Source organism: Lepidochelys kempii, chromosome 2 (assembly GCF_965140265.1).
Source record: "Lepidochelys kempii isolate rLepKem1 chromosome 2, rLepKem1.hap2, whole genome shotgun sequence".
Taxonomy (NCBI): domain Eukaryota; kingdom Metazoa; phylum Chordata; order Testudines; family Cheloniidae; genus Lepidochelys; species Lepidochelys kempii.
Genome location: NC_133257.1, coordinates 197759744 through 197774493, shown reverse-complemented (window position 1 = coordinate 197774493; position 14750 = coordinate 197759744). Strand labels below are relative to the sequence as shown.

Genomic DNA, 14750 nt, shown 5'->3' with positions numbered 1-14750 from the left:
GGATTGTTTAGCCTGCAGAAGAGAAGAATGAGGGGGAATTTGATAGCTGCTTTCAACTACCTGAAAGGGGATTCCAAAGAGGATGGCTCTAGACTGTTCTCAATGGTAGCAGATGACAGAACGAGGAGTAATGGTCTCAAGTTGCAGTGGGGGAGGTTTAGATTGGATATTAGGAAAAACTTTTTCACTAAGAGGGTGGTGAAACACTGGAATGCGTTACCTAGGGAGGTGGTAGAATCTCCTTCCTTAGAGGTTTTTAAGGTCAGGCTTGACAAAGCCCCGGCTGGGATGATTTAACTGGGAATTGGTCCTGCTTCGAACAGGGGGTTGGACTAGATGACCTTCTGGGGTCCCTTCCAACCCTGATATTCTATGATTCTAAGACTTGAGTTTTAAGGCTCATCCCCATTAATTTGACTCCAGATACACAAAAGACATTAGGAATATTTAAGAGATTTCTCTGACCAGACAATCCCTTAATTCTGACTCCGTTTGTCCCAGCAAAATCCAGCAGCTCAAACTACTATCTTGCTCCAATAGGATTCACACTTTAAAATCCTTCACTTAGTTTAGAACGACTGCAGCAGTACTTCAATGAAGACTCCAGAGCAGCATCTTAGATCATTATTTTTTTACAGAAGCAGAGTAAGAACACTAAAAGAGAAAAAATACTTGTTTTTATAAGGAGATGTATAATAATTTTTAGAAAGGTTTAAAAAACAGGTCATTTTCACATACACACCCACCCACCCACCCACCCTGCAGGATATACACTACTTTTAAGTAATGTATTACTACTACTTTGGCAGCACCTCTGGATCCCAATCAGGGCGCTATCATACAAACAAAATGACAGCCCACACTTCAGAGAGATTACAATCTAGAATTTAGACAATATGCAACAGGTGGATAAGCCGTAAAACAATCTGAAGAGAAGTGAGGGAGGAAAGGAGGAGGATAAGATAACATGATACACAGGTGCAGTAAGCTGGCACACAGAGAATTGGACACAGGTGGTCACTGGCCCTAACCAACACCAAGTGATTTGTAGGCCTTCAGGGCAAACAGCCCTCAATATATTACTCACAAACGTTTTGTAATATTTTAACTTATGGGATCATCCTTGACCTTTTCAATGCTAGTTATTCGACAATATCATGGGAGTTTTAATACATGATCTTTTAGAGATCTCTTCAGCTGGAGAGGCAAATCTAGATTATAGTTAAACATGCAGGAAACAAATCTATGCCTGGACATTTAAAGTTAAAGCAGATTCCCTTCAAAAATCAAATCAGCTTTAACCAAAAGTAACAGTCCCCAATTATATTTGGATGACTGAGATAATTAAAGCTGATACAAATTCTGCATCCAGAGTTAAAGGCAACTGCATAACGGCATTCCCCGCCCCCCCCCCCAAAAAAAATTAATTACTCTACTATACAGCTCCCATAGCAAATAAGACCACTGCAACTAGTACATTTTACGATATGTGAGTGTGTGTGTGTGTGTTTTTTTTTTAAACAGATTCATTTAAACTGTATTGTAGTGTCAGTAGTAATGGATTAATGCAATTAAAATCAAAAAGTCCACTAAACCTGCTAAATGCTCCAGGGGGCTTTTAACTTAAATCTCAGGGAAATTTCACCCATCATCTTTTGTTTCCATCGGGTTCTAATTAAACTGTAATCCCTGTTGAACACGTCACGGAGATAAATGCTACACATCTACAGACAAAAAGCAAGAGCCCCTAATGGCATAAGTTCATTACTTCAATGTAGAGACTCCAGAGGGAATTTATAAACATACTATTAAAGACTTAAAGAATTTTTTTTAAAATAATCCCAAAGGAACAATTTACTTACAAAGATGCTGAACTTTCTATGATAATCACAATATAGGCAGAACACTGCTGAAAAAGTAGTTTGATTGGTAGGATATAATCAAGCTCCTAAGATCCCTCACCAGAAACTGCCTACCACACAGTTACACAGAATTACTTATTTTTACTCCATAGTCAAAACAGCCTTCCGTGAAGAAAAACTGAGTTGTTAACAATAGATTAAAAATCTTACTCAAAATTATAAACAGATTATCTCAAACCAAAAGGATTTACTTTTACCAGATTAGGCCAACTAACAATTCAATCAAAAAAACTTCCAGTTACACAGAAACTTCTGAACAGATATCTATGCTAGAAAAGTTTATTTCCAGCCGTGGTTCTTTCAAAGGAAATTACTTGCACAACCAAAGACACAAGGATATGATACTGTTCTAAGACAGTGCTGATAAATATCCCCAGCTTTCCCTTAGCCTGTTATCAAAATACATTCAAAAAAGTGTTTGTTTTTAAAAAAAAGTTATACCATAGCATTTTACATACAGGTAGCAGCTTCTTCTCTGGGTGAGCTATTTCCATATTGATGTGCAGAAGCAGTGAACGTCCTTGTGCAAGACACTGTAATGTAATGAGTCTTTTGACTCAGACTGTGTACACATGACTGATTTAGAACACTGGGCTTTACACATATGTACTCCTTCAAATTGTTCTCTAGTCCAGAGCCAATCACTATCATGAAAGACTACTTAAACTCCCAAGCCAATAACTGCAACTACCACAGGGTCACAGAATAGGAGAATTAGGGAACATAGCATGCCTTCAATTCCAACAGAGAGAACACCAAAAAAGGAACTGAAACTATGCAATTTGAGACTTAACGTTTTCTGTAAAAGCAACTGCTAAAAACAGCTCTCAGACTGCAAGGTTATTATTTTTGCTCAGATTCAAGTCTTCAATAACATTATAAAATGAAAGCTGAGAAACTCAGATATTAATCATCATCTAAGTGTGTTTATACTCCTCTTATTGACCTTTTCAATGCATATTCATTTTTAAGACTGTTCCTTTTTCCACATACATAAAATTCAGAAATCAAACATTCTTGTTAGGGAACATAAACCAAGGATTTCTAAAATAATTATCTTTATATTTTGTTCCTTAGTGTAGGTGAATTTAAAAGTAACTGACGTTGTTTAGTTGGAGTAAAAAAAAATAAAAAAGCACACTTCATTAGCAGTAACTAATTTGGTCTTGTTTACAGGCTATAAATTAATAGCCAGACAAACCTTTAAGCAAGATATCTATAACAATAACTAATTCATTCATATTATTGAAACAAAAATATCTGAAAGTGAGAAAATTTGTTCTTAAATTCCCCTCCCCAATTTAATCATATAAATCCAAACCCCACCTTCCCACCTTTCCAACTATCAGCCACAAGCTTCATGATTCATCACCCACCTATCTCTAGGGCCATGATTTTATCATGGAGGTCACAGAAATCATGAATTTAAAAAAAAAAAATATGTTAAATCTTGGAAGTGGCCATAAAAATACATTTGATGGAGCCTCCAAACTGAGTGGGTCATTGCAACCTGATAGGGTTGTAGAGACACTCAGGTTTGGCCCATCTGCCACTCCATGTTCAGAAAAGCAGATTGACCAAATCTGAATGGCTTTGTGACCTAGCACAGGAATTGCAATGCCACTCATGTTTGGTCCATCCACCCCCCTCCTTCCAATTAAATTTTCAGTGTCAACTAACTTTGGGTGCCCAATATGAGAAGTCTAGGGCCTGATTCTTCAAAGTACTTGGCATTTTAGAGTATTTATATGTTCAGAACTGTTGTTAGTGCTCAGTGCTAATCATACCTGAGGTGTAAAGCAGGCACCCAGAAACTGAGGAACACCACGGCCACCTGTGAAAAGTTTGCTTTTCTCATTAAAAAAAAAAAAAATCCTGTGGTAGAGGCAAGAATAGATTCCAGTTCTCCAAGAGGGAATTCACTTGCCTGTACTATCTTGTCATCCCACATCATTCACTATACATCTTCCAACTCCTGCAACAAATGAGGAAAGGATCTTACAAATCTCTTTCACTACACATCTTTGATTCATTCCCAGAGCACTGAATGAGGCAGAGTCTCCCTGGAAAAAATATTATTAATTACATGAGTACTACGATCATAATAAATACTCAAAGAGGCTGAATTAAGGTTGCCCATACAATCTTAATTCTGTCAATCCATAAATTTGCAAAGTCAAGCACTCAAAAGTTAACATAGCAAGTTACATTTTTAAAACTATGTTTTTAAACAGCTTTAATATTAAAAAACAATTTTATCCTGCAGAACCATATTGACACCCCCACACACACTGGCTCAGATCGTTAGATCCACGGCACAGTTTTCTACCACTTGAGTTAACAGTGTAACTGACAGCAATACAAGGCGAAATCAGGGTGCATTTTCATGGGGGTGGCAAAAGATACTTCACTGACACAAAGACAACACCCTGCAAAATTTCCAGTCCCTCCCCCAAAAAATAGAAACACTAGAGTTTTTCAGTGAAACGGTTGTCAATTCTTTTTTAAATGAATGCATTTTTCCCCTAACTTCATTCTGAGAAATGTCTGACCTGTCTCCCCACCCCCCCCCAAATTTCAGCCTGAGAGAGACACCCAACATGGAAAGTTTTAGCCTGAAACAGTTTAATAAGCAACTAACAGGATCTTATAATGGAAAGTGTTAGTGCCACTTACAGTTAAGGCTGCCCATCTACACTGCCTATAGTTATACACTGTAGTACATATAACCAATGTGTCCCAGAAAGTCAGACGCTTATCACCTGTCCAAGCATCCTGGTACGTTTTATATAAATTAACATTTGGTCTGTTTTGGTAAACCCATGCAAACTCTCATGACCTGAGGGAACTGCTGGCAAGCTGAGCTAGAGAAGTCAACAGCAGGCTGGTTATGACAATATTTTCAATAGGAGCTGTTTGACTCTTCTAGTTTATAAAGTCCATCTGGCATGTTTGCAATGATAAGTCCCTGCATCGGACTTTTTGATCCTGATGACATTTTAGCCTCTGAACAAACAGTTTATGGATTTTTATAAGCTTCAGAAACTACTCTTGCTGAGTTTGTAAACTCCAAGCTCTCAACAACTCTGCTGAAATCTTTGAGCCTGCCGAGGTTGAAATATTTGTAGGGAATATTCACTAGATTTCAAGGTAGATCAAAACAAAAAAACAGTGAATTTCTGAAGCTATGCCAAACTTGAGATCCCATGTTGCAAAGAACACCACAGAAGACATTTCAAACAGTAAAAGAAATTCCAGTTTTTCAGACATCATAAAATGGCTGGTCTGATTAAAAAAAAAATGAACCTCAAACTTTTGGAGAAAGTCTACTCTTGCCTAAAGGTGGGCATGATAAATTTCAGAGGAAAAAGCTTTTTCAAGAACATTAGATGGGAATGAAGTATCAAGTTCAAAATGGCAACCGATTCACCCTTAACTATTGAGGTCACTACCCTTGACTTTGTAAAACGAAGTCCAGCAAATATCTTCAAAATTTTTCTAAAGGTTTTTGATGTGTGTGTGAGAACATTGTGAGAACTCCGAGCAAAACAAAAAGTCTACTACATCTTGTGCAGTAGCAACATTTTAACCACATGTAGTAATACTATCCAGCATTCTCACAAAACTGTGCTTTTTTTATTTTTGAAAAATCAACCACAGGAATTAGTTTCCACATAACACATGCATTTCAGTCTAGCCAATCTTTCTTCCTCCTCCTCCCACCAAAACACGATTAAATTTCAACTAACCCCTAGTCACAGAAGTGGTATTTTCTTGGAAAGCATGTTCAAGAGAGGATAATAATCTTAAGAAGAAATTTTAACTGCAGCAAAACTTTTGGCAAATGGAAGAGACAGACACATATTTGGCTTTCAGTACTTCACATGTGACTGAATACTTTGGTAAGAAATACATCATACATGACCTTCGTGCATGCAGTACTAGCTTTCACAGAGGAGGTTTTCCAAAAGTCAGCTGAGAAACCAGTTGTCATAAATATAAAGGGAAGGGTAAACACCTTTAAAATCCCTCCTGGCCAGAGGAAAAACCCTTTCACCTGTAAAGGGTTATGAAGCTAGGATAACCTCACTGGCACCTGACCAAAATGACCAATGAGGAGACAAGATACTTTCAAAAGCTGGGGTGGGGGCAGAGAAACAAAGGCTCTCTGTCTGTGTGATGCTTTTGCCAGGAACAGAACAGGAATAGAGTCTTAGAATTTAGTAAGTAATCTAGCTAGATATGCGTTAGATTCTGATTTCTTTAAATGGCTGAGAAAATAAGCTGTGCTGAATAGAAAGGATATTCCTGTCTGTGTGTCTTTCTGTAACTTAAGGTTTTGCCTAGACGGATTCTCTAGGTTTTGAATCTGATTACCCTGTAAGATATTTACCATCCTGATTTTACAGAGGTGATTCTTTTTACTTTTCTTCTATTAAAATTCTTCTTTTAAGAAGCTGAATGCTTTTTTCATTGTTCTTAAGATCCAAGGGTTTGGGTCTGTGTTCACCTATCCAAATTGGTGAGGATTTTTATCAAGCCTTCCCCAGGAAAGGGGGTGTAGGGTTTGGGGAGGATTTTGTGGGGGAAAGACATTTCCAAGCGGGCTCTTTCCTGATTATATATTTGTTAGACGCTTGGTGGTGGCAGCAAAAAAGGTCCAAGGGCAAAACATAAAATAGTTTCTACCTTGGGAAAGTTTTAACCTAAGCTGGTAAAAATAAGCTTAGGGGATTTTCATGCAGGTCCCCACATCTGTACCCTAGAGTTCAGAGTGGGGAAGGAACCTTGACACCAGAACTTCCATTTCATTTGGACCTTAGTATAGCAGCAATCCCATTCTCTTCACAAACAAATATCAGGATAGAAAGGGGTTCTATGCTGATCCAATACATTAGAAAAAATAGCTTTCATGTTAATTTTTATTACTAGACTACTAAAAATATAAAAAGTGGATTATACTTCAGCCTACAGAAACATACATCACTGTCAATACATCAGCCGTGTACATAAAATGAACAGCATCACATTTTATGTCCTTTGCAAACCAGTAATACAACACATGCATTGTCTCAAATTGGCTATAACTCCTAAGTTAAAGCTATTTTTCCTTTTCAGGAACACAACAAAGAGCCAAGCTCACTGCTTCCTTTCTTCTTGAGTAGGTTATGCAGCAACGTTTATTTTCAAACATACCATGCTTCAAGTAATAAATATTAAAGTTTTTGTTGCCAGAGCATCTATCCAGAGTAGATAAAAGTACTCAAAATAGTAAAATAATTTTCAAAAGAAGCTCCTCCAATATTTTTCATCTTTTCCCACCAAAAAACATCATCAAGATACGAGGAGGAAAAGAAGCACATAAGCATACAGATTCTTAACAAGTACCATATACTGAGTAAGAAGGCATTTGTGTTGTGTTTCTATTGAATTGGAAGCTGTAGACACACGTTACAACAGGAGGCTATTCTTTCCCAAATATATTTAACTCTTCCACTCATTTTACCTCACCAAAAGATAGAGAATTTGGTAAGTTACCTACCATTTACATATAAAATAGAGTTGTCCACAAGAAGAGTAAATGCTTGTCTACATATGGAGGTTTTTGCAGAATATGTTTTTGCATATGAACTTCTGCGGAACACACAAAATACTTCTGTCCACATGATTTAACCTACTTCCTTTTGAATAATGCAGCCACACAGCACTGAGTTTGTTTGGCTGGGTTTTTTGTTTGTTTATTTTTTAAAAAGCACATAGCATTCTGGAAGATATCCCATAGTGCACTGTTCTGCTACTGAGCGCTATGCACTCTGTGACCTGGGGGTCAAACTGGAAAATTCCCATGATTCCTCTCCTAGTATCCCATGATTCACCTGATTCCTACATTTTTCCAATCTGCTGGCAGTCAGCATGAAGGGAACACTGCTGTATTCCACATCCCTGAAAGCTGTTAATACACAGAGGCTGCTGCACTTTTATTTGCACTCACACAGGCAGATGACGTCAGGAGTGAGCCGCTTCTCCCTTTGGGTAACAGAGGCAGTGGGCAGCAGATGAAATCAAGCATCTTCTTCTGGATGAACTTTTCCTGGAGCAGCTTCACTTGGAGCACCATTTCTGGACATGGGAAGCTAGCACTGACTGTCAGGAAAAGATAGTGATGCAGACTGGGATGGCCAGTAGTGGCAGCAAAATTTCAGGATTACAAAGGCTGCTCTGCCAGAGATCTACACAGTGCTCACCCTGGAGATGCAGCAGCAGATCATCAACATGAGAGTTCTCTTCAGCATAGAGAAATATGGGCCACTACCATCTGAAATTCACCAACTGCTACTGGTCAATAGCTAAACAGTTTGGTATAGATAAATCAACTGTTGGGGCTATTAGCAGCACACACCTCCCTGAAACCAAGAGGATGGGGGCATAAACCCTGGCAATCCACAGGAGGTTAATGATGGATCTGCTTGGTAGGGGTTCCGCTGATCGTTTCCATAAACCTATTCTCTCCTCACCCTACCACCCACCCACCCACAGAGCAAGCCTCAGAGTTCAACAGGCAGGGGTATTGTTCCATGGTTCTCCAAGGCCTGGCTTACCACCGTGGAAGGTTCACCAATATTTGTGTGGGATGATCTGGAAAGACCCATGATGCTAGGATCTTTAGAAACTAAGACCCAGCATTTTCTACACTGAAAAGGGGGACTCTCTCCCCCAGGACTACTATGGACATCAATGGCACCATGATTTCCTCTGTCATTTTAGGAGACCCATCTTACCCTCAGCTCCCCTGATGTATGAAGCCATTTACTGGACATGTGAAGAGGAGAAAGGAGCTGTTTAATTATATCCCAAATAGCTGCAGAATGGCACTGGAGTGCATATCGAAAGGCCAAAAAGGGAGGTGCAGGTGCCTAATGTGGAGGCTGCTGAGCAATACCTGCCTTATGCGACAACTGCTTGCATCTGCAAAATCAAGGGAGAGCATCTCACTAATGGGTGGAAAGGAGACATAACGAGTTTCTTAATATTATGAACAGACTTCACAAACTGCAGCAAATCCTTACAGCCACAGTCAGGGATGCCTTGTGATCCCAGGCTGAGGCTACAAACTAAAATTGAAATGAAATTTTATTGTGTGTTAAGTAAGGATTTCATTAAGTTTTATTATAAAATCGTTGCACAAAACAAAAAAGCATAAGAACATATTTCATTATTCTCCTCTCGCATGTACTTTTATGAAAGGGTATTGAATTTTGCACTATTTTATCTTCACTAGAGCGTATATTGACAAACAAAAATATTTTATTGAACATAAACACAACAAAAGACAGTGCAATGTTTAGGGGTCATAACAGTGCATACTTAGTTATGCTATTCTGGTCACAAGTGTGTAGGTGGGGGTTTCTGACTGTTGCTCTTTCCTCAGGTACAGAAGGATGAGGGAAGAAGCCATCACTTTTAGTTGTAAGAGTGCCAGTGGAGTCCTAGTATCCCCTATTCACATTATCTTGTGGGGCGAGGGAGGCGAGTGACTGTAGCTAAAATGTGGGGGAAATGTAGTGCTGCTCTCAATATGCGTTTTCCAGGATGCTGGGAGGGAACATTGCACCGAAGTGTTCTTCAGCAGGACTGTGTGCCTCTGCATCAACTCCTGCAGTCATTTCTGCATGTCCCTATCTTTCTCCACTTTCCCCAGTCAATTCTCTATCCTCCATAGTCTCTCCACAAAGAGAATTTCCCTCCACTTGTCTGTCTTTTTCTCTTCTTGGATGCAGAATCAAGATTCTCGTAACTCACCCACAGATTTTTCAAGTATTCAGGGGAGAAGATTCTTTCTGTGGGGGCCACCACACATGAGATGCACAAGTGAGGGGAGATGACAAACAGAACAGATATAACTTCTACAAACTCCATAGTCAGAAAGAGGAAAAAGGACAATTAGAGGACCTCGTACGCGGGAAGAGTCCTTAAAAACAAAGGCCTTGAGGCACCATAAAGTAAGTGTTTCCCACTTTCACTATTAATCAGGGTGGATAAAAATCAATGATTTAAAAAAATAATTTTAAAAAATAGTTTATTTAAATGGGATTTTTTTATAGTTTTAATTAAGATACATTATAGCTCAAAGATATCTCATCATGGAATAGGAATTAGAAATTCTAATTCTATAGTATGACAATATATTCATGTAACGTTTAAGAAAAGTTTTGTAAATGAGTTCCAAGAGTTCATGGATTAGGGACCCAATCTTATAGGGTTCCAGGGGCTTCTGTATAGATTATTTAGGTTAATTTTTCTATCTACCCAATGGGACTCAGTGCTCAGTAGAAGATACCATCAGAGATGCTTAGTTTTGCAGTTCTCAAACAGTGGATTTGTCTCCCCAGAAGTAACAGGCTTGTTAACAGCAAAAATGTTTTAAAATAAATAATAAATATATAGAGGTGAGAAATAACAGACCTCAACTCTATTATCCCTCTGAACATTTGTGTACATAGAGTCAATCCCTTACCTCTCTCTAAAAGGCCAAAGTTTCAAAAAGTTCAATGAACAGAAAATTGTTGGGGGCGGAATCGATCTGGACAAGGAGAAGAAGTCTGGAGATAAATGTGAGAAGGGAGGGACATATGCTTGTTTTGTTAAATTATTATATGTTTGCTGTTGAAGAAAAAACTCCAGAATACTTAACGTTGTTGTTTTAGTTAAATAAAGCAATTTAAATGTCTCTCTGGTGATGTTCGCCTCCTAATACAGCATGGCAAGAAAATACTCCAAATATGAATGATTAACCTGTTGAACTGGAGATATTTAGTCATTGGGAGGTGAACTATCTGCTTCAATTACCTTTGGTAAATGAAATAACCAATCATTCATTTTCTGATATAGCTATAAACTGATCTGAAAAGTTTTCAAAATAAATCACTTTAAAAATGTATAGTGTGTACCTTCTAAAAATGAAACCTACATCTCCGAGTTGTGAAGAATATGTTTTAAAGGTTATAACAACCAACAAGAATGCACTTTTATATAGAAAACCATGATTAAACAGAGTCTTCCTGACTAGTGATTTAAATCAATCAATTTGATTTAAATCAAATCCACCTTGCTATTAATCCCTTGCTGAAGGCTCCTGCTGGACAGGCCAAGATTTGACAAGCTTACTCATGGACAGTCTTACTGAGCAAGGATGAAGTGAACTACTATTTTTTGTGGGATTTTTTTTTTAAACGAACCAAAAAACACACACAAAAAACCACAAAGCTTCACCAGATCTTTCTAGGACCAGAAATGTCATTGTAAAAAGCCAACAGGGAGATTTTTCAAGAGACAGAAAGGGAAGAGAGGCATGCAATTTCCACTGAGAATCAGTTGGTCTTGGATATCCAATTCCCATTTGAAAGTTTCCCCCTAATTTGTTAAAGAACACCAAAAATGGCTGATATAGTTCATCCAGAAGGTGAAAGGTAGGTGTGTGGGGCCTTTCAAAAAGATTCTCTTTGTACTCAGATAACACAGTAGGAGTGACAGCCTCTGCCACAGAGTAACAGAGAGGCTGTGGTTCTCTGCAATGAGAAAAGATACCATGGGGGAAACTTGTGGGCACAGAAAGCTAAATGACCTAGACATGACATATTCCATCATACAAAGGAACAAAGCAGTATTGCACTACTAAAGTTGGAGAGGAGGGGGAAAATAATTCCTGTGAAGACAGTCTACTAAAATATTTATTTTTGTAAAGAACCACATAGGGCAATAAAATATACACACACTGTAGCCCATGTTATAAATGTTGTGTCAGTAGTTCTCAAACTTTAGTATTGGCGACCCCTTTCACACAGCAAACCTTTGAGTGTGACCCCCCCCCTTATAAATTAAAAACACATTTTTTTATATATTTAACACTATTATAAATGAAGGAGGCAAAGCGGGGTTTGGAGGTGGAGGCTGACAGCTCATGACCCCCCCATGTAATAACCTTGCAACACCCTGAGGTGTCATGACGCCCAGTTTGAGAACCCGTGTTATATAGAAGAAACCACTGTTCTACAAAGAAGTCTTTCAAAAAATCCAGAATTCATCCTGTACTCCTACATGTGTGGTTAAAATCAAGATATAGTAAATATTTTTCCTTTGAATATTTACTTCTATTTCAGTAGTACCCTTTATGTTATCTTATTGGGACACTAACTTGGAAAAAAAATGACTTGTGTTGGGAAAAAAAATTGTACCTACTATTGTTACAGCTCCTAAACAAAACTAGTTAAAAATAAATAATTTCTTTATAGAACAAACTGAAAAACGAACAAAATAAAGTCACTAAACTTTCTCCCTCACTGAATAGATCCTCATAAAAACAAGAAAGCAGAACACTTATTTTTTTTAAGAGTTTCAGCAGTGTCACTACATGCTGTTTAAAGGGCAATCAGAAATTTGTTTCTTCTAAAATTAGATATATAGTTTTTTAAAAACTGAGTGGACAGTGTCTCCAGCAAGCAAGTCTAGACATTCACAAAGGTACTTAGGCATTGCAAAACTGAGCGCTGCAAAGCTTAACCCCCCAGTAGCCTGCTACTTAGTGAAATTCTCAGATCCAGGTTCCTTACCCGGCCTCCCCCTGTACAGGGAAAGTTAGGTGACTAAAAAAAAGGGATCCTCAGAAGCAGACAAGCTGAGCAGGGAGCCAGCTATGCTAGTCAAGAGTGGAATTCAGAGGAAAGGAATGGGGCTTAGGTCCCAGATCCTCTAAAAGTAGTTAGGTGCCTAACTCCTATTAATCTGGGCTTTAGGCACCTAATTTCCAGGTTCATGGCGGAGAATCCCAAAAACAGATAAGCACCTCCCTATGACCAGTCAGTCAGGAGCCTAAGCCAGGTCAGACCTTTCTTGCAAAACAAAAATTTAGATCACCACCAACTCCATTACAGCCAACAGAGTGACGGTTAGGGCATTCACCTGATCTGTGGGAGACCAGGCTTCAAGTCCCTGCTCCAAATCAGGCAAAATCAGGCCCCACTGCCAAGACAGACCAAGGATGCTTAAATTTGAGAATCCCACTGGGCCTTCGGCTCAAGTAAAGCCTTCAAGCAACCCATTATTTTGGGGATGGAATCAGGACTTAGTGGGGCTTTGCAGATTTCTAACAGTGGAAACGTAAGAGCTTAACTTGACTCAAGTTTAGACAGCAGCTGAGCAGAGGTTTTAAGAACAGCTGGTCTCTAAATGTTGGCCTCAGGCAACTTTATGAACCTGGCCCATTTTGTATATTCGTGGTTAACACTATTACAAGTCTGCCTTGTGACTAAGACAATTAAAAATAGAACTTAAGAGCTCCTGACAGTTTGTTGCAGTTGTACATTTTCAGTGCACTCAGACTCAGACTTTAAGGTCAGAATGGACCATTATGATCATCTAGTCTGACCTCCTGCACAGTGCAGGCCACAGAATCATACCCACCCACTCCTGCAATAAACCTCTCACCTATGTCTGAGCTAGATGTTACATACAACACTAAGGGCACATCTGGTTGTATACTAAGTGGAGCAGCATCTGAAACAATTCTTTATGCAGCAAAAACCTCAACTCATTCCAAAGCAGGCTAGATATACTGTATCACAACTCTAACTTGGATTCCCTAGAAAAGTCAATCTGAGTCACAAACTCATTCCCACGAACCATGGTATTAAGACACCTGTAAGCAAAATTTAACACACAATTTCTGTCTTTGCCAGCATTCCTATAAACCATATCAAAAGACTTGAAAATTTCCAGTCCTTAGTTCTTCTCAATCATCTTAAGGCCCCAATTATGTCCTCCAATATATACGATTAAACATTGGTGACAAAGTCACACAGCTATCACACTTACAGACTTTCCAAGCAACACAATGGTACATTTCAGAGAGTAAAAATGAGACAGTCTCAAGTGCAGTTTTTTAATTTAAAGTTTTTAAATCGCCAGTCCTACTGTAGCCGAATAGTCACCGTCTCCTCTCCCAGTTCATTCTCCTGTCTATAAGTGACAAAAGAAACTGCTACCAATGAAACACCAATAAAGTAGCAAGAGCAGAAGCATCTCAAGTAACAAGATTAAGAAAAAGTTAAAACACTAAGCTTCCTTGGCACACAATATCTGAAGATACACCTTGCACTACATCAAAAAGTTCAGTATGGATGGGTACAACTCACTCATCCAGTGAACCAGCCTTCTATAATTAGACTTGGGAGGATTTGATTTTTATTGGTAAATGTCAGTAAAACTTGATTTCATCGTGCACACGCAAACCAACTGAACAGTATTTCCACTGATAACTGAAATTTACAGATAAACAACATTTTTCTTGCTTTGCCTAAGACCTTAAGAGTCTGAGTTAAGGATATTCATTGTGTATATCTTGACATAACGATAATTTATATTTTAACTAATATGAAGCTTTAACTTTTTGAACCAATGTCTATTGTCATTAAAAAATTGTCTGACCCCCCATGTTGCCTGACCCCCACCTCCATAATTTCCCACAACTGAAAAATAAAAAAATGCTTTAAAATAGTCAATATTATCTGTCAAAATAATAAGATGAAAAAAAATCAAATTCTATCAAGCCTATCTGTAATCATACACAGACAATATACAACCACCACATTAAAGGATATAAACCTGAAGTATTGTTGCTGTATTCATGAGTCTCCATTAGAAGCATCCAGCTTTCTAAAACAGCAGAGCCAGTTGCGAGTCCACGGCCCAGTAGATTCGTTGCTCTTCCAAGCAAGAGCCTTTTATTTGAATACTTTCATGTGGTCACCAGCTCACCAAAAGGTCAACATACTC

The 14750-nt window shown here is 38.5% G+C and overlaps 1 protein-coding gene across 11 annotated transcripts in view; it reads right to left on the bottom strand.

The window, feature by feature from the left end:
- SLC4A7 (solute carrier family 4 member 7) overlaps positions 1 to 14750 on the bottom strand; it is a 161722-nt gene that overhangs the window by 114494 nt on the left and 32478 nt on the right. The window contains exon 1 of one of the 11 annotated variants that reach the window (XM_073333414.1): positions 3850 to 4462. The exons of 9 other annotated variants lie outside the window; for them this stretch is intronic. In XM_073333414.1, the coding sequence (XP_073189515.1) occupies positions 3850 to 3876 (27 nt within the window). In that variant the 5' untranslated portion in view covers positions 3877 to 4462. Of the gene's footprint in view, positions 1 to 2380; positions 2437 to 3849; positions 4463 to 14750 lie in introns of those variants that run through there. One more of the 11 variants, XM_073333413.1, reaches the window with a different exon arrangement.